Here is a 22,440-nt window from a genome sequence, read left to right on the forward strand (position 1 = left end):
AATCATCATTATATATAATATCTTATCATAAGTTGTTGTTTTTGTTGCTAAATCTTCTATTATTTGGTTTTCTATTGATGTCATATAATCTCTTATAGTTCCTTTAGTATGAAATCCTATGTAATTCCAAATGTCCCTTCCAGACAATTCACCAAGTTTTGGATTAGTAAAGGCTTCTAATAAGAAGGAATTCAACCAGTTTTCGAAAATTTCTTTTTCGTTCTTTTTGCAGTCTAAATCGAGCATTCTTTCTCCTTCCATTTCCTGGATTTTAGGGATGTATTTTGATGGTATTTTTGTATATTTTGAATCTTTATTTATAAACCCTTTTTTAAAAGCATAATTATCAAAACTTGTTTCCCATTTATATTGAGATTGGTTATCTTTAGATGTTCCAGCTTCATTTTTTACTTGTATTGGAATTGCTGGTTCTTTGTCACTTGAATAATCTAGGATGTGTTCTTCATTTTCTATATTTTTAGAATTTACTAATTCTTCCTCTATTTGAAAACTATGATCCATAATATTATTTTCTTGAGCCATTTTTAATTGTTTAAAAAGCATTGTAACTTCTTCTAATTTTTCTTCAATATTCAAAATTTTAGTGGTGGTTTTACTTTTAGATCTGTTATGTTGATTATATTTTGAAATTTTTCTTCTTTGGGATTCTCTTTTTCTTTATTTCTTTGAAATTTTATGGATACTAATATTTCTTCAAGCATATCTACTATAGAATTTAATTATAGGTTAAAAGTATGATAAAGATGTGGAGAATCATTTCCATGGTAACATTTTTTAGAAATTCTGTGTGAAAAATAAGTTTTTTCAGGTTTTTGAAGTCCTTCAATAAAACTTATAGTAAAATAAAGATTTTGAGAAAAATCATTTTGTATTGATTTTAAGAATTCGGTGTCATTACAGTTAACATTAGTTAAAATCATTAATTTTTGATCTATTAATTTTGATAACTTAATTATTTCTTCTCTTAAATCTTCTAATTTACTTTTTTCCATTAGGTGACGCTTTTCTTTGTGAAGAGTTACACTTTTAAGTTAAAAATGTAGTCTTAGCCACCACTAATTACTATAGACATAGCCACCAGAGACTTGGCTTAAAACGTATATTCTCCGTCATTTATTAATGATTTTTATCAATAAAGTCGTATACCGCCACGAAACTTCTCAAGTGAAGTGCCGTCAAAATTACGATAGATAAGTAAAATTTTGATTTAATTTATATTATAATTTTAAATAAACTAATTGATTTTGAAAATTTTAATTAAATCAATAATTTTACTATTTAAATTATGTTACAATAGTATAATACTATATTGTACGTGTATAATTTATTTCCCTAATTTTACGTAAATTTTTATTTTTCATTAAAATAAAATTTTATAATTTTTATGCCTCTTAAAAGAATATCTTATTAGTATACCAATAGAGTTTTTTAAAATTTTTATATATTCAATATATTAAAAATATTATAAGTTAAGAATAATGTGAAATACAAATTCAACCTCTATTTATTTTTATGAAAAATAATATATTTTAAAAAGAATTTATTCGGTTCTTGACTTTTTTTTTTTCTGTAAGACAACGCGATCCCTCCATCATTTTTATCATTAACTCGTAATAAAAATTATCTAGTTATCACATTAGGGTGATCAGTTGGCATATTAAGTATCATATTATCATTGCTAAATTATGCAGGGACTTATTTATCTCTATTTCTTTAGATAAAATAATGTTATTTTTACTAAGTAGGTGGTTCTAAAGTGTGATCCGTGTTCCAAACTACATTGATGGATGATGTCTTTTTTTTTTAGAATCAAAAGAGAAAAGACGAGTCAAGTTGATTTGTTTAATACTTCTTATGAGTGTAAGCAAACTTTTCTATAAACAAAAATATTCTGCACTCAACTCCAGGCCTTCTTGGAGTTCTCAAAATCAGCCCATCTCTACCGTCTATCAAAAGCACCACTAAGCCTACTAACATTAATTTGAGATCCACATTCATACCGTATTAACAATTCTATTGGTACATGATTCATTTTGTTGAGGATTTGTGTTTGAGGTGAAATACATGCTCTGTTAGTGAAAGTTTTTATTTAGTTGTTTCTAATCACGGTAGGATTGGTAAAGATGAATAATTTTAGCATTACGGTTCATTATAAGGGAAGATTTTGTCGTTATAGAGGAATAACTGAGTACATAGATAGTGAAGAGACAATAATGGTGTGATTGAGATTGATGTGCTACAATGGAGACTTATGATGATGTGTATGAAAATATTGGGTACCTTAAAAAGAATATTAGTGTGTTGTGGGATAAGAATTTAGAATTAGAGTTGGACAAATGGTTAAAACAACAGAGATGACAAACATGAGACTTGTAAAAATAATTGTTAGCATATAAAAAGTGCACAAGATATCAATGCCAGATGATTTCTGTTATAGTATGTGTTCTTTTTTTTTTGGGTTACAGGAAGGGCCTAAGGCCTAAGGAAAGATAAAAAAAATAACACAATAAAAAAATCAACGCTAAATTAGAATTTGGTGATGCTGGGCATGGATGCCCCCCTTCCATTGTCATTCATAAGCACCAAAACTCCTTGCGGTAGAGCGTCTCAAAAAGTGAAGCCTAGTTCAATTCCGGAACTTATTCTAGCCAACTCATTGGCAACTCGATTCCCCTCTCTCAGTGTATGGTTGAAGCAGATGTCCTAGTCCTTCTTCCTCCACTCTTTAATTCGGCACATTAACGGGTTTGGGTGGTTGTGGAGGTCATGGTAGTTGTTGATGAAAGCCACCACTGCCATGGCGTTACAATAGATAAAGATATTTCTCATACCCATGGTCCAGGCGAAGTTAAGTCTCTGATGGATTCTCCACAGCTCAGCCTTAAAAGTAGAGCACAAGCCAATGTTGTGCGAGAACTCTCCAAGCCATCGCCCCTGACTATCCCGAATCGCACCTCCACAAGATGCTAGCCTAGGATTCCCCTTTGCCATGCCGTTAGTGTTGAGGGCAACCCATCTTTTTGGTAGTGGATTCCATAAAATGTGCTTCTCAACTTTCTTTATCCGATCGACCAAGTATTCCTTGTTCTTGAAAGCTTCTCTATTTTGTTGAACTTGGATGTGAATTTTTCTAGTTGCTTTATTAGGTTTCTGACAACTTTGATTATGAACTTCTTGATTTCTTCAAAACCATACCCTTCAACAAGTAATGAAGAATATGTCTATGCATGATGCCTATTTATCTTTTTCCAATTCTTTGTTCAAATTCTGTTCTATTCATTCTGCGAACTGGTTGCCAAATAAGACTCCAATAGCTTCTAATTTGATTAGTTGTGTCCAGACTTTAGAGACTTTAGGACAGTCTCTTAATACATGAAGAATGCTCTCTTCTTTGTTTATGCAGTAATGACAACATCAATTTATCCCAGAATAAATTTTCAACCTCTCCTTTGTTGGTATCCTCTGATGCATAGTTAGCCAATGAATACTTTATTTTTTTGAGGGCCTTGTCATTTCGAGACTCTTTTCCAAATAGAGATTTTTTGTTCTGTCCATCTAACCAACCATTTATAAGTACTTGCCATTAAAAAATCTCCATCTGCAGAATGCCTCTATCCGAAAGTGTCTTGTTCCTGTTCTAAACTTAGGGCGCCATGGCTCTAATTGTGTCTACCACCTCATCAGGAAGGGCTTCTTTTAGCTTGTTCAAATTCCACTCCCCTTCATCGTTTGCCCATTCTCAAACTAAAGTATTCTCATCCACGTCAAGGGTTTGATTATAGTTGATTAGGCATTCTCTACTTTTCATCCAGCAATCTGTCCAAAATTTAGTTTCAAGTCCATTCTCCATATAGTGGTTGGTGTTATCCTGAAAAGTATTCTATAGCATGTTCATCTCCTTCCATAATTGGGAATCCGAAGTTCTGCTATGCATACTATTTTCGATTCTCCCATTTCTTCCATATTTATGATTTAGGATGGTTGCCCATAGAGAATCTGGGTTTGTCTTCCATTTTCAAATAACTTTCAACAAGAAAGCATTGTTTATGATATTGAGTCTTTTGAAACCCAACCTACCTTCATGCTTAGGTTGACATATCATCTTCTAGCTTACATAATGCATTTTCTTCTTATTTTCTTCATCACATCATATGGATTTCTTTTAGAATTTTTCTATCTCATAACAGATACCTTAAAGGACCCTTTCGTGCTGCATTTCATAGTGGACCATTGGACTGATAATTATTTGTGCTAGAGTAATTCTTCCCGCAAGGGAGAAGCATTCGGTTTTCCACCTTTTTAGCTTATTTTGGACTTTTTTCGTAACATTTTTGAAACTATTCTTTCCTCTTCTATTATTGTTGATCATGACACCAAGATATTTTTCCAGCTCTTTACTTTTTTTGAACCCTGAGATGTCATGTATAGAACATTCTTAGAGAAAACTACAGATATCTTTACTTGATTAACCTTGAGTCTAAACCATACAAAAAATATTCATAATTTCAAACACATTCTGCATCTGACTGGGAGTAGCTTCAGTGAAGATCAAAAGATCGTCTTCAAATAGTAAATGAAATATCTCAGGTTTCTCCTCCCAATTGCGAAAGGCTTTCATTTAACTAGTTGAACTATTTTTTTCAATAAGCTGAGATAGAGCATCCATACAATTGATGGACAAGTACGGGGAGTTAGGATCTCCTTGTCTAATTCTCCTTTTCAGCAAGGAATCCTCTATCATATTGCTATTCCACAACAAATTGTACTTAACTGTAGTTACACAATTCATGACGATGTCAATACAGATTCTTGAAAGATTAATTTCTTGTAATCTTTTTTTCTAGGCATCCCCAATTGATTCTATTGTATGTCTTTTAAAAATTAATTTTGACTGCCATAATTTTGATTTTTTCTCTCATTCTTTTCATCAAGTGAATCACTTGTTTGGCTATAAGAATGTTATCCTGAATTTTTCTCCCAAAAATAAAACTGGATTAGTAGGGAGCGATAATGTCATTTAGAACTGGTTTAATTTTGTTAACCAGAATCTTGGTTATCACTTTGTAATTCACATTACAAGGGGCTATAGGTCTGAATTGAGTGATGAAATCTGGAGCTTGAGTCTTTGGGATGAGAGTAATTAAGGTTGAGCTGACTTCTTCTATTCTTCTCGGATTGTTCCAGCAACTTCTAACATGCTTCATCGTCTTGTCTTTCATGGTTTTTCAATTTTTTTGAATAATAGTGCTGGGATCCCATCGCTACCCGGGACCTCCAACGAACTAATACTAAACATCATCTTCTTGGTCTCTTCCATTGTTGGCATCTTAATCAACAACCTACAAAAAATTGAATCTATTTTAGGACTTGTTTGAGTGAGGGAATTATTGAAATTAATATTTATCTTATTTTGATATAAGTCGTTGAAAAATTGCATTGCATGGTTTTTTTATGTTTGCTTCGTTGCTCATCCAATTTTCTTGCTGATTTATGAGTTAATTAATTTTATTCTTGAATCTTCTTATTATAGTCTTGGTATGATAAAACTTTGTACTCCAATCTTCAACTATGTACTGCTCCCAGAATTTTTGCAGTAAAAAAATCTCATTTTTTTGAGAATATCTTCCAACTCTCTATTTAGATCAGCCTCTTAACGGTCCAGAAACTTGTTCTTTCCGTGAGTGACGTTTCGTTGGATGTCCGTTATTCTGTTTATAATAGTCCTTTTTGATTGAAGATGTTCCCAAAGGCATTTTTATTCCAATCTTGAAATTTTTTCCAAAGATGGTGAAGAGTAGAGTTCAAGGTCTGTTGATTGTTTCATTCCTATTGAACAAATTCCTTGAAGTTTGAGTACTGGTCCCACGACTTCGTAGAGAAAAAGTCTGTTCCTTCTTTAGTTCGGACCTTGTTAGTTGTTATAGAGGGAGATCAGGAGCGGATGGTGGTCCGAACCAGCTCTGGGAAGGACTTTCACCTTTGCTTTTTGAAATTTTGTCCTCTAATCCTAGCTAAAGCTCTATCGAGCTTTTTGAAAATTCTATCTTGTCCATCCCGTTGCGATTATCTCCAAGTGTATCTAGACCTAGAGAAGCCCAAATCAATGAGAGGAAAAATGAACCCTTTTTTTTGGACTTGAAAAATGAACCCTTAAATGAACTCATGTAGTGTGTATGGAGATATTGTGTGGGTGTGTAATACATGAGTAATGCCTAGGATTAGGAACTGTTTAATCCATCTGACTAAAAAAAAAAGTTTGATCTCCTTTTGTTTTCAAACTCTCTTTTATTTCATTAAATTCTCCTGTGAGGAGCTAAGCTTTATTGATGTTAGTAGTTAAGGCTAAGGTTTTAGACCAAAGTTGTCATCTAATATGGGGTTGTGGGCTAGCATATATGGCTGTGAGATACTATTCTTATCTTTTTTTCAAAACTGATTCTGGTGTGTATAAATTGGGGATGAGTTTCTTCCACTAAAATTTTAATGTTGTTGAGTTTTAAGAACTAACAATATTTTAAGATGATGACTAAACATTATTATTTGGACTAACAACCAATTATATGTGTGATTAGTGTGTTTTTTTTTTTGGTTTCCCATGGTATCCCCCAACCCGACAGGTCAAGGACTAATCCGCCGCGGTACTGAGCTCCATTTAAGGGTTTGCCGCTGGCCAATGGGTTGCTGCATGCACAAGGCGGGATTCGAACTCCCGACACTTGCTTAAGCGGACTAGTGAGCTAACCACTAGACCAACCCAACTTGGTTGTGTGATTAGTGTGTTAAGTGTGCAGGAAAATAAACTAATCAAATTGGCCCAAGAAGCAAGATCTCAGGCCCATACACACACACTTAATGGCTTAAGGAGATATTTGCTATTATCACAAAATCACCGATTAGAAATAAAAGCAAGTATCTAGCCAAAAGAATGAAATCAAGTCTGGCCCAAGAATATAAACCAGCCCAAATCGGTGGTCCACATCCAAATCTATTTATTCAACTTAGTTGCTAAGTAAATAATTCAATTTCATTTCATCTGAACCAAACCTTACCACGGAAATCAATTTCTCTCTTCTCTCTCTTCTTCTCTACTAACACCCACGTAATTTCTCAGAAGAAAATAAAGAAAAAGGAAAGCTCTGAGTTAGGGCAAAATCGAAGAACAGAAAGCAAGTCTTCAAATACAAGCAAAGAAGAGAAAGTCAAAGAGGCTAGGGCGAAAAGCAAACATCACTTTCGAAGCAACATCAAAGATGTATTTTCATATTTGTGCTTCATTGAAGCTCGATGAAAAAATCCTATCTTTGCAAGCACAGAAGTAGAAAGTTGAAAATATTGAAGATCATAAAGCTCTGTTGTGAATCAATGATCAAGAATCTGACTTAGAGTCAAAGCAAGAATGAAGGGTTTAGATTCAACAAGTAAGATGAAAAAGGTTAAAAGAGAAGATAAAAGGTATAGATGCATGTATGGTTAAGTCACTGCTTCTATCCTATCTCTCCTCTGTCACGCCGCTGCTGCTTCTGATTTTTGGGAGAAGAAGTCAAACAAGTGCTGAAACAAGTTTCAAGCCCTGGAAGCTTTAATTCTCTATTAAAAGGGTGAAGAACCAAGGATTAGAGCAAGGAGAGAAAGCACTAAGTTTAGGTTCCTATAGTTTACATAGCTATTACCATTCTTCTCCTTCATGGTTCTTATTGAATATCTTATTTTCTCAGTCTAGTCTTTCTTTGTTTTCAATGATAAAAGGCATAATAGTGAGGAATATATGAAAAAGCCATTGAGTGAAAAAAGGTAAGAGAGTTAGACTTGGAGAAAAAACCATGTTTATTTCAGAAATTCTTTGTAAGTTTTTCTATTTTGTTGTCATGATCCTAAGAAAATTTTCTTACAAGTTGGGTTAGCACTTTGCTGTTAAAAGTTAGGGTGAGTTCCTAGTCAAGTCTGGTTTGGGTTAGAAACTGAATTTGTCCCAGATAAGATTGGTTAGGATCCTAGGGAGAATTGGTGAATGTAATATTGTTAAAAGATAGTGAAATTTCATTATTGTTGTGATGGAGATTAGATGTAGGCTGCATTATATTGAGTAGCCGAACTAGGATATTAAGGCTGTGTTACTTCTTCTTCTCTTCTCTTCTCTATTTCTGGTTCTGCAATTTAGGAGACAAAACAAAAATATCTCTTGATTCTTTTATCCAGCTATACTTCAATGTAATACACCTTACTCGTAACTTTGTTTTGCCTCCTACCGCGTCAAGAGATAAAACTAAAGTGTCTCATACTTTTCTACTCAAAATATCTTAACAAAATCCTAGTTTGAAAGCAAAAATCAAAAGAGGCCAAGATTCAGCCTCCCTTCTCTTAGCCACTGATATTTATCAAATGTCCTGTTTATTATAGTAGATTCATATTCCATCAGAGTACTCTTGCGCCTCTTGAATGATGTACTGGTAAATCCTAAGCTTTTAATAACTTTAATGGCTTTTTCTCTCTGCATCTAGGCTCCACAAGTATATTTAAATTAGATTTGTGATGGTTAGAGACCTCTTTAAAGATACAACTAAAAGCTTTGTTAGCCACATCTCTTATTTTCCAATTGGAATGATCATTAAAACAAGATAAAATGATAGGAGAACCATCAAAGACCACATCTTCTAAGTCGTAAGGAAATCACCTAATTAATCTGCATCTCTTCTTCCTTTAACCCCTCCATTGGTGGAATATGAAACTTATGCCTTCTAAAAAAATATTTTTCATCTCTAAGTCTCTTGGTACGTTTTTCTCCTTACTTTAGACTATTGGATCAGGAGGTTTTCTTTTTAGGGGATTACTCTGCTGAAAAATGTCAACCTCTTTCTCCATGTGATCTATAGTTGGACTTTTGTAATTATTTTCTTGCCAATTGTCTTGATGGTGATTAAATATTTTTCACTGCATTGTGTTGTTTTGATTTAATCTATATCCCTTGCTTTCATTTGGATAATTTAGATTGACCTGTTGTTTTTTTCTTACTATTTCTGTAGCATGGTTTTGTGTAAGTTCCTCCGAAATTTTTCGGTTCTCTTCTACTTACTTTTTCTGTTTTTGGTTCATGGTGTTTGTCGGTTTAGTCTTTAGTTTTTGGTTAATTGTCTTCCTTTACGTGTTCTCTATTGTTGCTTTATGTTTCTCTATGGTTATAGTTTTTTCATTTCCTCCCTCAACTTCTTCTACCTCCAGCACTTGAAATCTAGAATTACTTGTGTTTTTGCCCCCTGCTTTGTTGGTTTCCGCTCTATTTTTGTTGTCGCCCTCTTTTTCTCATTTTCTTTCTCTTTTTGATCTTTGGACAATCATCTATGGCTCAGAATTATCACTTAGTTGTTTTACAATTTATTTTTCCTTATCCTTTGCTCTATTGTCTTCCTTTTTCTTACTTCCTTCATGTTGGCCATCTTGGTTAGATATAATTCCATATTCTCCTTGTTGATTTCTTTCAGTTTCACTCTCTTTTTATTCCCTTCTCATGATACATTTTTTTTGTCATGGTTAGCTCTTCTGCATAAGAAATATATTTGGTGTAACTAGGCCTTTGTATTTCACTTTAAAGTAAATACCATTAATCATATATTTACCTATTAATGGTTTTGTTAGATCTATCTCTACACAAAGTCTTGCAAACTTTTCTCTGTACGTATTAGTTGTGTTGGTATCCACTTTTACAACCCTTTTCTATAAGTTCTCCTATTTTTTAAGTATATTTCTGTCGTATAACTCAATTAGTAGACCTGAAAGCCTCACTTATGATGTAATCTTGTCTATAGTAGCCGAAAAAGGGATTAAAATTTGGTTTCCAACACCTCATAACTAGGTAGTAGTCATAGATTTTTCATGGTCCCTCAAAAAGAACATAGTCTAAATCTTTTTGTGAGTAGGATTTAATTAAGTAAAAGTCATGACCCAAGTCTATAACATCTATGCTTCCTTTGTCACTCCACATGCTTTCTAACCTTCTTTTCATAACTGCATATCCTATTTTCTTCCCACCAATTTAACTAACAATGAATTCTACCAAGGTTTCCAAAGTTTTATGATGATTTCTTTATATAAGCGTATGTTGTACAACCCCTCATCCACCTTGGTTACCGTGACATCCTTTGGTGCTCGCTATTAGAATCTCCTTTAGTGTCTTCGTCAGAGTTAACTTCCTCCTCTTTTGAGCTCTCTTCCATATCTTTTTCTTCTTTTGATGACCTTGGGTTCTCCTTCTCATCTTCTACTTGACTAATCTTAGGCCCCTTTTTATCGGTTTCAGCAAAAGATATGGAATCCTTCCAAACTCCTATTTCCTTTTTAGATTCTTTATCTATCATCCATGGCTCCTCTCTTGGGACTCTAAAAACTTTATTTGAAAATTTTTTTCTCCCTTTCTAACTTTCTTTTTGCTTCGGTGAAGGAGGTCTAGCTCCTGTTGCGATGTCCTTCATTTTGTTTGTTCACTTGAAGCTTCCATGAAGCTTCTGGAAAAAAGAAAACGGTAACCTACACAGAGACGTTTAGCGTGACAAATTTTGTGTTATACTATGGGAAAGTTTTCAAATATACCAGTATATTAGTGTTTCAGTAATTTTTAACCGTTGATCTTAATTATATATATTATATTATATTTTTATAATTAAGATCAACAGTTAAAAATTACTGAAATACTGATACCGATATACTTAAAAGTTTTTCTATATTATGTGTTCTATGGATGTCGGGGATGGAAGCAAGGTTGCTGATAAAAAAGTTGGTTGGGAGAATGTAGAAGCTGATCTTAGGTCAAATGATGTTCTGAAGGCCCATGTTGTTAAAGTGGAGGCCCAGGTAGGTGTTCAAGTAACTGTTGAAATGAGGGTCCATAAATGTTAGTGATGGATAAGTGTTAGATAAAAGTAATCATGAGAAGAATAATGAAGATGTAGATAATGATGATTGAGATTTTGAAGTAGATTCAGATCTCTACTTTAGTAACAGTGAAGATAATTTTTATAGAGATGCTGCATTGTTTGATGTTGAGATTACTCTAAGAAAAATGCACCACAAAATAAAGCAGACCAAGAAAACTATGACTGCAATGGTCAATAAGAAGACTGTTGGGGAGAGATTAAGTTATTGTTTAAGTGATGATGAATAGGCTAATAATGATGAGCTAGAAGAGATAGCTAGCGAAGATGATGAAGAAGGGTGTAAAAGGGTCCAGAGGAAGTTTCTTGTGCACAAGGAGTTGAAGGATATAAGGCATTATAAGTGAGAGGGTGGGTGGTGGACATATGCAGTGAAGATGGAAAAACGAAGATAGTTGGTAGTTAAAAAGTGTTAACAATCATCACTCTTATAATTTTGTATTTGAGATTCAACTGATGAAGTTTTAGTGGCTTGCTGAGGTTTTCAAAAAGAAGGTGGAAGAGAATTTGAAGTTATAGTTAGGTACCATCAAAGTAGGATACTTAGCAAGTAGAATGTACATATTTCAAGAAAAAAGGCATTTCGGATTAAACAAATTGTATTGGTAGACATAAATGAAACTTTCAAAGAGCATGTTAAAGACTTTATGATTTTCATGTACCGTTCATATCAAATCTTAGATCTTCTGTTAAGTTACAAATTTAGCTACCTCTAACAAACCAAGCTAAGTCTTCTCGAGCATCAATGGCCTTAAATCCACAAGAAGCAAATTAGACATTAAGGATTTAGAGTATGACCTTTCTCTCTTCTTCTTCTTTTTTTTTTTTTCTTAATTCAAATATTTTATTTTTAACAAAAAAGATAAAAAAAAATTGAGAAAAAATATCTTAGCACAATCAATACTTGCCACATTAGACCTTTCATTTGCCAAGTCACTAACTTCCGTCATTGATTTACACAATATGAATTGTCAAAGATAAATTTTAAACTAATTAAAATTTAGGAACAAAATTAAATATTAAAGATACTTTTCAAATTTTTAACAAACATCAGAAACAAAATTTAAATTGAATTCTCATGCATATAGGTGTAACATGAACCCTTTTTTTTTGTCTTGATTATAACAAGAACTCAATCTGCATTTTAGACCCCACATGGGTTTAGTTAAGGCCCACTGGACAACCAAGAAAGAAGAGAGACCTCAACATTCCGCCTTCTCTGACAAAATCCAAACATGGTTTCAGCCCAGTTAAAATGATTGTGCATTTTTGTTTTTTGTGTTTTAATTTATAAAAGGGACAGAATTGAAGATACCATTTCCACCCTATTAAAAAAAAAAAATGACATTGAAATATGAAGCAAATCCAAATGGACGGAAAATTGACTAAATGGCCATTAGGTCAAATATATTTTTCAAGCAACAATGTAATGACATTTTCACGAAAATGCTATGCTATTTCTGTTACATAATTACATTTGCACTATTTAACTTTTTTCTTTCTTTTCATTAATACCCAATTATCGTTTTGATGTCGAAGTGAAAAATTGGTAGGAGTATTGGTTAATGATTACTCTTTGATTGGCTTAATGTTTGTTTTCAGCTTTCATTGTTTAGGGCCAACACCCAATTAGATTTCGTTTTGTTGATTAAGGATTGTTTAGTGATATTTGTGATTACACACATTGTTAATTGTCAATTTTAAGGTCGTTTCATGGGAGGTCAATTTGTAGTTGTAAGATGTGATCTTCAAATTTTCATATTGTAACCATTGTGTGCATAATCATGTTGTAGTGTCCATTTCCCAATTGCAATTTTTTCTAAAGCTATGATCCTAGGTAGCCTTTCACCAATGAAATTGTTATACTCTTGCGTTTGAGCCTTCACTATTATATTAACTAGGGTTGGTTCATTGCTGCATTGCTACTTTTCTAGCTGCTGGAAGCAAAACTTTTCATGCTCTCCATATATTCTTTTTACAAGAAGTGATTAGATTACCTTTTTTTTTTCTCTTTTTTAAATTTCTTTTTGTCACTACTAAATAAAGTGTAACTTCTATTAATAATTAAGACTGCATTTGCTTCCTGTCTTAGAATAGTAGAAAAATAGAAACATGTATATAAAAATTCTCTTTGTATTATATTTGGTTAGGATGAACAAAGACATTTTAAGATTTATATTTTAAAAAAATAACATAGCAGTTGAGGATTTAATTTAGTGATAAACTTTTGTGTATAAGGTGTTGCATTCGAATTTGAAACTTAGCTAAGTCAAGTAGTGGATGAGAACCTTTAAATATCTTTGTGTTTGCGTGTGTAAGTATAGAATATATGTTAAAATACAAAAATACATATTAACAATAAGTTAATATATTTATATATAAATATATGGTGATTGATTTAATATATATTAAAAAGCAAAGATGCATTAGGAAGATAATTTTATTAACTCTTTTATTAATCAGTCCACTTCTTTTTCTCTTTCAATTTGTGTTGTTCGCAAGGTGGAAGGGAATAAAATTTGTGTCTCTTGTGTTGAACAACCAAAGTCTTCTGTCTTTCCGTGTTCCTATCCTTACTATTCTTAGACAATGATCAAAATACATCCTAAATAATGTAGAATACACTCTATTTGAACATGAAAAATCACAAATTTGAATATTAAAAGAAAATCTAAAACAGCTCACACTTCACACCTCAATTCGTTAAACGATGATCTTCATGATTAGAAATCTTCCTAAAATGAATAAATTTATACGTGGCTTATTTTGTTGGTACTACTTGATTTTATATAAATGGAATATAATATAATATGGATTGCATTTGCATGCATTTCACTCCTACTAATTGATTGGAGAGAGGGCACTTAATGAAAGGACACAACATCTTGTCAATGATTTTAGTATATTTCACCCATCTAGAATATATTTTTCATGGTATTTGACAGGAGTCCATAGTCCATAAATCAGTATTTATTCCGTAATAATATTGTGGAATCATTTGTTTTGTTTATTTATTTAATTTTTTAATTTTTCTAAAAGATTAAGAAATCATTACGAGTAAAAATTGCAATTTATTTGTTACAAAATATAAAATAATTTTTATATGACAATGTTTAGACTTTTTTACATATTTAAACAAAAAAAAGTAATAATGTATTTTCTCTATCGGAAGATTATTGATGTAAATACTAAATGTCATCTTTTTATTATTAGTAAATCGCACTGGCTAATTAAGTTTTACTAGCTAAAACGCAAATCACATTGAAGATGTGTGATCTAACACCTTTTATATTGTTAGTAAATTTATTTGTTAATATGTAAAAAGTAAAAAGTCAATGCGATTTACATGTAAAAAGGGAAAAAGAAAAGAGCCTCTGGGATTTACTTGGTAAAATTAAAAAGGACAGAGTCATTTCGATTTATATGGAGTAGCAAATAAGTGATAGCATAAGATGAACCATTGCGATTTATATGAACTTTGATTCTTATGAAAATAAAAGAGCAAACGTGCTCATACGAGTCATTTTCATTATTCTTTTCATATGGTAGATAATTGTTTTGCAATCGCTTACCACAATAGTGAAACTACAGAAACAATGGACAGAACAACCTTTGTAACAACAATACGCTCTGACAGATCTGCACCAAACGAACAAATTAAATCGTCTTTATTTAATTTATACAATGTGAATGATCAACTTGCAACGACGGAACCTGGCCCACCACAGCCACCAAATTATACATGAAGCTTTCATGTAAGTAACTATGTTGTAAAGGATGTCATTTGAGACGAGAAGGATGAAGAGCCACTGGATATTTTATATGACACTGCTGGTAATGGGAAAGTGACATCAAATTCTACTCTTGAAACATTAATATCCAAGTTATTTCTTCAAATTGAATCTTAGTGACGCAAGTATCAGAAAATATAATAGATATATATTATTAATGTGAAAATAGGACCAAAAAATTAAAAACATTATTGTCGACAGTTAGGCTATCGGTAAAAGTATAATATAAAATTGATAAAAATTATCATTTGATTTTACTGATGATTTAAGTGTCAGAAAAAATTAATTTATTTTTTTCAAATTTTAATTTTGATAATATTTATTATCGATATCCCAGATGTCATTATTATTAATTAATACTGTCAATAGTATTTATAAAAAATTACCAACGATACTTTTTATCTGTGATTTTTTCTATTGACTATTTAGTCATCGATAAAAGTGATTACCGACAATTTAACCTATGATAAGGCTGTGGGTAATAATCTAGTTTTTGTAGTGGTTATTCTTGTTTATTTTTTTAAAAATTATTTTTTTTGAAGTAAAGCTCAACACATGAAGTAGAGCATAGTCAACATAGAATAAAATAAAAGACAAAACAGCAAGTAAGGAGTAAAATATATCCACATGCCAGTTTTGACATTGCCATCAACAATCAAAGGGATTCGCACATAGCCACTCCTTGTAACTCAGAGAGTACATGTTGATAATCTCCTCCACTCCTTTTCCCTTATTCTGAAAGAGTCTTCTATTTCTTTCCAACCACAAATTCTAGATAATCGCGCAAAAGCTCACCATCCATACCTTACATTCTGCCTTTCTATTTGAATTCTCAGTCCAACTTAGGAAATGCTCCTTCAACGTACCCGGACAAGACCATTTTCTACCAGCATATGATAGCCATGCACACCAAACCTGTGTCAAGAAAAACTACAGCCTAGAAATAAGTGGTGACCAGACTCAACAGAGTTATTACATAATACACATAAAGTATCTTGTTGGTTAATAACCCCAAGCCAACTCAGTCTCTCCTTCGTACTGATTCTGCTAGTCAAGGCAAACCAAACAAACACCTCCACTCTTGGTGGAACAAGTCCTTTCCAGATAGTACTACTAAAGCTATAGCTTGTCATATCTTTCGGGACCATTTTCGCCTGCATTACCTGCACAAATGAGTTAGTTGAAAAAACACATTGTTTATCATGTTTCCACACAACTCTATCCTGTCTGTCATATGCAAGTCTAACCAGCCTCAACGCATCAAGTAGCTGGTTCACTAGATCCAACTCCCATTGGAACAGTTGTCGTCTCCATTGAAAGTTCCATATCCACTCTAATCCATCCCAAAACCCACAATCCCTATCACTGATCCTATTTGGTTTGAAACAGAGTAGAGTCTTTCAACGAACCTCCAAGGAGCCAAACATCCTCCCAGAAGCGAATACCTCTTCAGTCTCCGACCTCCATAGACAACCCATTAATCATCTTCTGCCTCAGTTCTTGATTCGTGAACTGTAACTGAAAAATATCCCTCCACGAACTCCCCCCGCACGGGTAATTCTTGGGTGGACAAAGGCACAGTTGGATTCAGATTATTACAGGAGCAAACCATCTTCTTCCATAACGGACATTCCTCCTTAGAAAAGTGCCACCACCACTTAAAAAGAAGAGCTGTGTTCCGGATCAGAGCATCTCCAATTCCTAAACCACCTAACCTTTTAGGAGCCTACACCACTTCCCACTTGACCATAGCCATACCATTCCTCTCATCATTCTTACTCCATAGGAATCTTCTCTGCAAGGAAATCAACTTCTCCGCAACAGCCTTAGGCATCTTATATAAGCTCAAATAATACACCGCGAGGCTATTCTACATAGATTTGATAAGTACCAACTTACCGGCTTTGTTAAGGACCTTGGCTTTCCAAATGCTAAGCTTTTTCTCCACTTTGTCTATAATTGGCTTCCAAGTCTTAACCAACCTGGGGTTTGCTCCAAGCGAGATTCCCAGGTATTTTACTGGAAGAGTTGCTTCCTTACATCCCAACACCCTGCACATACGTCGTACCCACAACTTGTTACAGTTATAGGGATCAAGCTAAATTTATCAAAATTAATACTTAAACCCGACATCAACTCAAAGCACCGAAGCAGCCTCCTGTAATTTTTAATGGTTTCTTCCTCAGGTGGGCAGAACAAAATCGTATCATCTGCAAACTGAAGGTGCGACAACTCGATATGATCTCTTCCAACCAACAACAGAGATATACGGCCATTTCTAACAGCCTCTTCAATCATCTTGTGCAGGACATCAATAATAAGAACTAATAAAAAGGGGGACAGAGGATCACTTTGTCTCAGTCCCCTTTCCATTTTAAAAGGCTTAGAAAGCGATCCGTTAACCAACACTGACATAGAACATGTGCTGATACATTCCACAACCCAGCCCCTCCATCTTCGTCCAAACCCCATCTTTTGCAGAACAAGATCCACAAAACTCCACTTGACCCTATCATATGCTTTCTGAAAATCTAACTTTACAATTGCTGCTTCCTTTTTCCTTAGTTTGATCCACTGAAAAGTTTCACACGCTATCAGGGCCCCATCATGGATCTTCTGACCTTTGACAAAAGCACTCTGTGTCTCGCCCACTAGTACTGGAATAATTCCTCACATTCTCCTAGCCAACAACTTCGAGATCACCTTATACACACACCCCACCATGCAAATCGGTCGCAAGTCTTTGATTTCTTTGGCTCCAGTAAACTTGGGGGCCAGTGCCACCAAGGTAACATTAGAATCTACTGGTAACTTGGAGGATTGGAAGAAGTCCAATACCGTTGCTGTGAATTCAGCACCAATTTCATCCCAGCACCTCTTTATGAAGTTTATGTTGTAGCCATCACTTCCTGGAGTCTTGGAGGATTCACAATCTCACACTGCCTCTCTAATCTCCTGAGGTGTCGGTAGTAGCTCTAAAGCCAAAGCATCTACCTCACAGATCACATTCACCAGACCATCTCTGAAACCTATCATGTGAGACTTCTCTTGATGATATAAGTCTTTGTAAAAACCTTTGATGGCAACCTTAATCCTAGTTGGATTCCTTATCAACCGTCCATTAATAACCAGCTCATCAATCCTATTATTCTTCCTTCTCGAAGAAGCTAAGTGATAAACCACTATTTTATGGTTTATCTTGTGTTTAATTGGGTGGTTTCATCAAGTCTTTACCTACTTATTCATATGAACTGCATGATATTACAATCCCTTCCTAAGTTTGTTCTATGGTTGAAAACTTGTTTCCTAGAGATCTTTAATTTGTGTATTTCAATTCTCCTTTGTACCATTCGATGCCGTGATCCATGTGTTAAGTGATTTCAGGGATTACAGGGCAGGAATGGCTTGGAGGATGGAAAGGAAGCATGCAAAAGTGGAAGGAATACAAGAAATTAAAGGAACTGCAAAGTTGTTAGCCCTGACCTCTTCGCACTCAATTGGTCATAATTTGAGCTACAGAGATCTAAATGAGACGGTTTCAGTTGCATTGGAAAGCTAACATCCGGGGCTTCAAAATGATATATAATATGCTATCATGGCCGTACATCTAGGTGACGCGCACGCATCATTTTATGCGCAAGCGTCGTTCTGCAGAAAATCAGCGTGGCAGAAATCGCAACCAGTGATTTCTGGGCTATTTTGACCCAGTTTTCAACCCAAAAAACACAGATTAGAGGCTACAGAGTGGAGAAATCAAGGGAGGACTTCTCATTATTCATTTTTTATTATTTATATGTAGTTTTTAGAGAGAGGCTCTTTCCTCTCTCTACGATTTTAGGATTCCTAGTTTTATGCTGTTGAATTGGATATTATAGAGTTACTACCTCCATTGAAGACTTTATCATTCTAGTTTATTTTCTGTTTCATTACTCTTTTAATCCCTATTTACTTTGTTCAGAGTTACAATTGAATTATTTTCATGGATTGTTAATGCAAAGAGTACTTTTCCATTTAAATCTATTATTTGTTTAATTGTTTCCAATTGAATTTTTATTACCATGTTCCCTTTTTACTCCCTTTTCATGAATGCGGAATTGGCATCCATGCCAATGGAGTAGACTTTTAACTTGGCTTTGGAGTTGATTAATATTAGGAGACCCTTGAGTTGGAAAACTCAAGAGTTAATTGGTAATTGAAAATTGTTGGCCTGCTCTCTGGTTACTAACGCTAATCCTTCCCAAGGGAGAGGACTAGGACTTGTGAATAGAAGTTGGCTTAACTACTTGACTTTTCTTCATTCATTGAAGGTTAACTAAGTGAAAACAACAACCTATTACTATTACTCTTGGAAAACCCAACAAGGATAGAACTTCTGATTAATCTTTTCCTAGCCAAGGCTTTTTATTTTAATTACATACTTGTTAATTTTCATTGCTTCACTTTATAATCAATTATTTTTCCACTCTCCAACTCCAAAATTTCTTAGAAAATCTCATAACCAATAATAAACACACTTTCCTACAATTCCTTGAGAGACGACCCGAGGTTTAAATACTTCGGTTATCAATTTCATTAGGGGTTTGTTACTCGTGACAACCAAAATTTTGTGTGAAAGGATTTTTGTTGGTTTAGAAGCTATACTTACAACGTGATTATTTTTGTGAAATTCTTTACCGGTAAAAGTCCTCTCGTCAAAATGGCGCCGTTGCCGGGGAGTTGCAACAGTGTGCTAATTTATTGGTTGGATTTTTATTTTATTTGCACTTTATTTTATTTTACTTTATTACTATGAACTGTATGTCTCTTTCATTGAATGACGTGTTCGCTACCTGATCCGAGCGTACCCGTATTTGATCTTGAAATTAAAAGAACTATCTCACGTATAAGGCGGGCTCGGCGTCGGTTAGTCCTTTCTGTGGACAAATCTGAAACGTCATTTAAGGAAGAAATAGGCTCCCTTTCTACTGATTCTGTTGATTTGAACGCAGAGGACATGGCAGCTCCCAGGAGGATTACTCTTCAAGAGGCAGGAGCTCCAAATTTTACATTACCACCTTTCCAAGCGCGTAATCCGAATCTGGGTGCAGATATTGAACTGAAGACTGCATTAATTAATCTACTGCCAAAATTTCACGGCCTACCTGCTCAAGAGCCTCTCAAGCACCTCAGAGATTTTCAGACAGCCTGTTCTATTGTTAGGCGTAATGGTACATCTGAGACTTCTATTTTGCTAGCCGCTTTTCCGTTTTCTCTTGAGGGAAAGGCGAGGGAATGGTACTACACTCAACCTGAAGCAGTTGTCACTAACTGGGATACGCTCAGGAGAGAATTCCTAGAAAAATACTTTCCGGCTGAAGTTACGGATAGACTAAGGAAGGATATTTCAATGATCATCCAAGGCGAATCCGAGACTCTCTACGAGTATTGGGAGCGCTTCACTAATCTCCTAGACGCATGCCCCCACCACATGATCGACAAGTTGGTGCTGATCAGCTACTTCACACAAGGCATAAAGCCTCAGGATAAGACTACATTAGATGGTGCAAGCAATGGTTCTCTGAAAAAGTACAAGACCACAGATGAAGCATGGCAACTGATCACTGACCTGGCTGAGTCTGCTCGGACTCACAAGCACAACAGGAACAACCACCCCAAGGCTGTGGCAGAAGTTTCCTCTAGTAGCGAGAATACTGCTCTTACACAATCAATATGTGAGATGACCAACCTACTGAAGCAGATACATTTGGGCCAGCAACAGTCTCAACCTCCTTCACCACAACGTAGTCAACAACTGGTTCCTCAGAGAGTATGTAGAATATGTGCTGATTATAGTCATTACACTGATGAATGTCCACAGCTCCAACATAAGAACAACACCTTGGCAGCTACTCACAATTTTTATGACCGCCCGAATCAAGGATACTATCAACAAGGCAGCAACTATAACCAAGGTGGGAACTTTAACCAAGGTTGGCAGGACAACTCCAACCAGGGTTGGAGAGATAATTCCAACCAGGGATGGAGGGACAACTATAATAGAGGAGGCAGAGACAACAATGGAAATCAGAGGTGGAATAATAACAATAGACAGCAGAACCAGAACTAGCCTTACAGAGCACCTCACTAAAGGCAGTCCCAAGCACCTCAGAACAACCAACAGCAGACCCCTCAAATTACATATCCAATTTCATCTTCTAATGATGAGTTACTACACTCGATTGATCAAAGACAAAAGACCATGGAGAACAACCTCACTTCTACCTTGACCGGTCTGAACTCTACCTTGCAAGCTCTTATCTCACAGATTGGATCACTGAATAACTCCAACAACCAGCCTTCAAACTCCAGTGAAATTCCCTCTCAACTTTTACCCAACTCCAAGGGAGGTATCAATGCCATCACTTTGAGGTCCGGAACCACACTGCAAGAGAGGAATCCAGAGGAGCCAAGCTCACTAGAACACGCCCCAATAGAGGACATGGTTGAAGTGGAGGAAGTTGATGAAGAAGATAAAGTGCAAGACTTGGTTGAAGAAGAAATACCTCACCCCAGGAATGAAGCACCAAAGGAAGCAAAAGCTGCAAATGGCGCCATTCTTATCCCATTTTCACACCTTGCACGGAAGTCCAAAAAGCAGATGGAACTTGACCCCAAAATGGTAGAAATTTTTCAAAAAGGTTGAGGTAACTGTTCCCCTTTTTGATGTTATTCAACAAGTACCTAAATATGCAAAGTTTCTAAAAGATTTATGCATACACAAAGATAAAATTAATGATTTAGAGACTATTCCTTTAGGTAGTTCTATATCTGCTTTAATGGGAGGTATACCTGAAAAATGTAGTGATCCAGGTCCATGCATGGTTAACTGTACCATTGGAAGTGTATTATTTTCTGACTGCATGTGTGATTTAGGAGCGTGTGTTAGTATAATGCCATTATCTATAATGATGCTTTAAGGCTCCCTCCCTTAAAAAGGTCGGCAGCTCATTTTGTGTTAGTAGATAAAAGCATTATTACAGTAGTTGGAATTGTTGAAGATGTATTAGTGAGCATTAAGGGGCTCACATTTTCCATCAACTTCTACATCCTGGAAATGCCCCTTAATGACTCAGGAAGACCGTCATCAATCTTGCTTGGAAGACCATTCCTGAAGACTTCAAAGTTCAAGCTGGATGCATTCTCAGGAACTTATTCCTTTGAGATAGATGGCAGAGCAGTGAGTTTCAGTTTGAATGAAGCTATGAAGCACCCTTCGAAAGATCATTCTATCTTCCAGTGTGACATCATTGATGAAACTGTAGCTAAAGTTCACCAAGAAGAAGTATAAGAGAAGCACTTGGAGCAAAGTCCAAGTGTGGGGACACCTTCTGAACATAATGAGGACACTTTGCCATTATCAATAACCCCGGATGATCCGGAGCCTAGCCATGAGCAGAGATCGAAATTGAAGCCCCTCCTTCCACACCTCAAGTATGCATACCTTGAGGATAATCAGAAGTTTTCAGTTATCATTGCAAGGGAACTCATTTCCCAACAGGAGGAGCTGTTGCTCAGTGTTCTGCGACAACACAAGAAAGCAATTGGGTGGAGCTTGGCGGATATAGTAGGCATCAGCTCTTAAGTTTGTGAGCACAGAATATTCTTAGAAGAGGGATCAAAGCCTGTCCATCAACCCCAAAGAAGATTGAATCCCACCATCTTAGAAG

The 22,440-nt window shown here is 34.9% G+C and overlaps 1 protein-coding gene across 1 annotated transcript; it reads right to left on the bottom strand.

Annotated features, from left to right (window-relative positions):
- Nucleotides 1-15,853: 15,853 nt before the first annotated feature.
- Nucleotides 15,854-17,206, bottom strand: LOC107484935 (uncharacterized). Its single transcript, XM_016105488.1, has 3 exons — nucleotides 16,881-17,206; nucleotides 16,634-16,785; nucleotides 15,854-15,897 (listed from the first exon to the last, which is right to left on the bottom strand). Exons 1-3 carry the CDS (start codon nucleotides 17,204-17,206, stop codon nucleotides 15,854-15,856), a joined length of 522 nt encoding a protein of 173 aa, XP_015960974.1.
- Between the last annotated feature and the right edge of the window lie 5,234 nt (nucleotides 17,207-22,440).

The sequence above is a fragment of the Arachis duranensis genome, chromosome 4 (genome assembly GCF_000817695.3).
Source record: "Arachis duranensis cultivar V14167 chromosome 4, aradu.V14167.gnm2.J7QH, whole genome shotgun sequence".
NCBI lineage: Eukaryota > Viridiplantae > Streptophyta > Magnoliopsida > Fabales > Fabaceae > Arachis > Arachis duranensis.

Bases quoted from the DNA above. Each gene is read 5' to 3' on its own strand.
- LOC107484935 (XM_016105488.1), bottom strand. From the start codon at position 17,206: ATGGGGTTTGGACGAAGATGGAGGGGCTGGGTTGTGGAATGTATCAGC. The intron at 16,786-16,880 runs GTGCTTTGAGTT...ACGTATGTGCAG, and splicing joins AATTACAGGAGGCTGCTTCG to GGTGTTGGGATGTAAGGAAG. The intron at 15,898-16,633 runs GTAAGTTGGTAC...TCATTTGTGCAG, and splicing joins CAAGGTCCTTAACAAAGCCG to GTAATGCAGGCGAAAATGGT.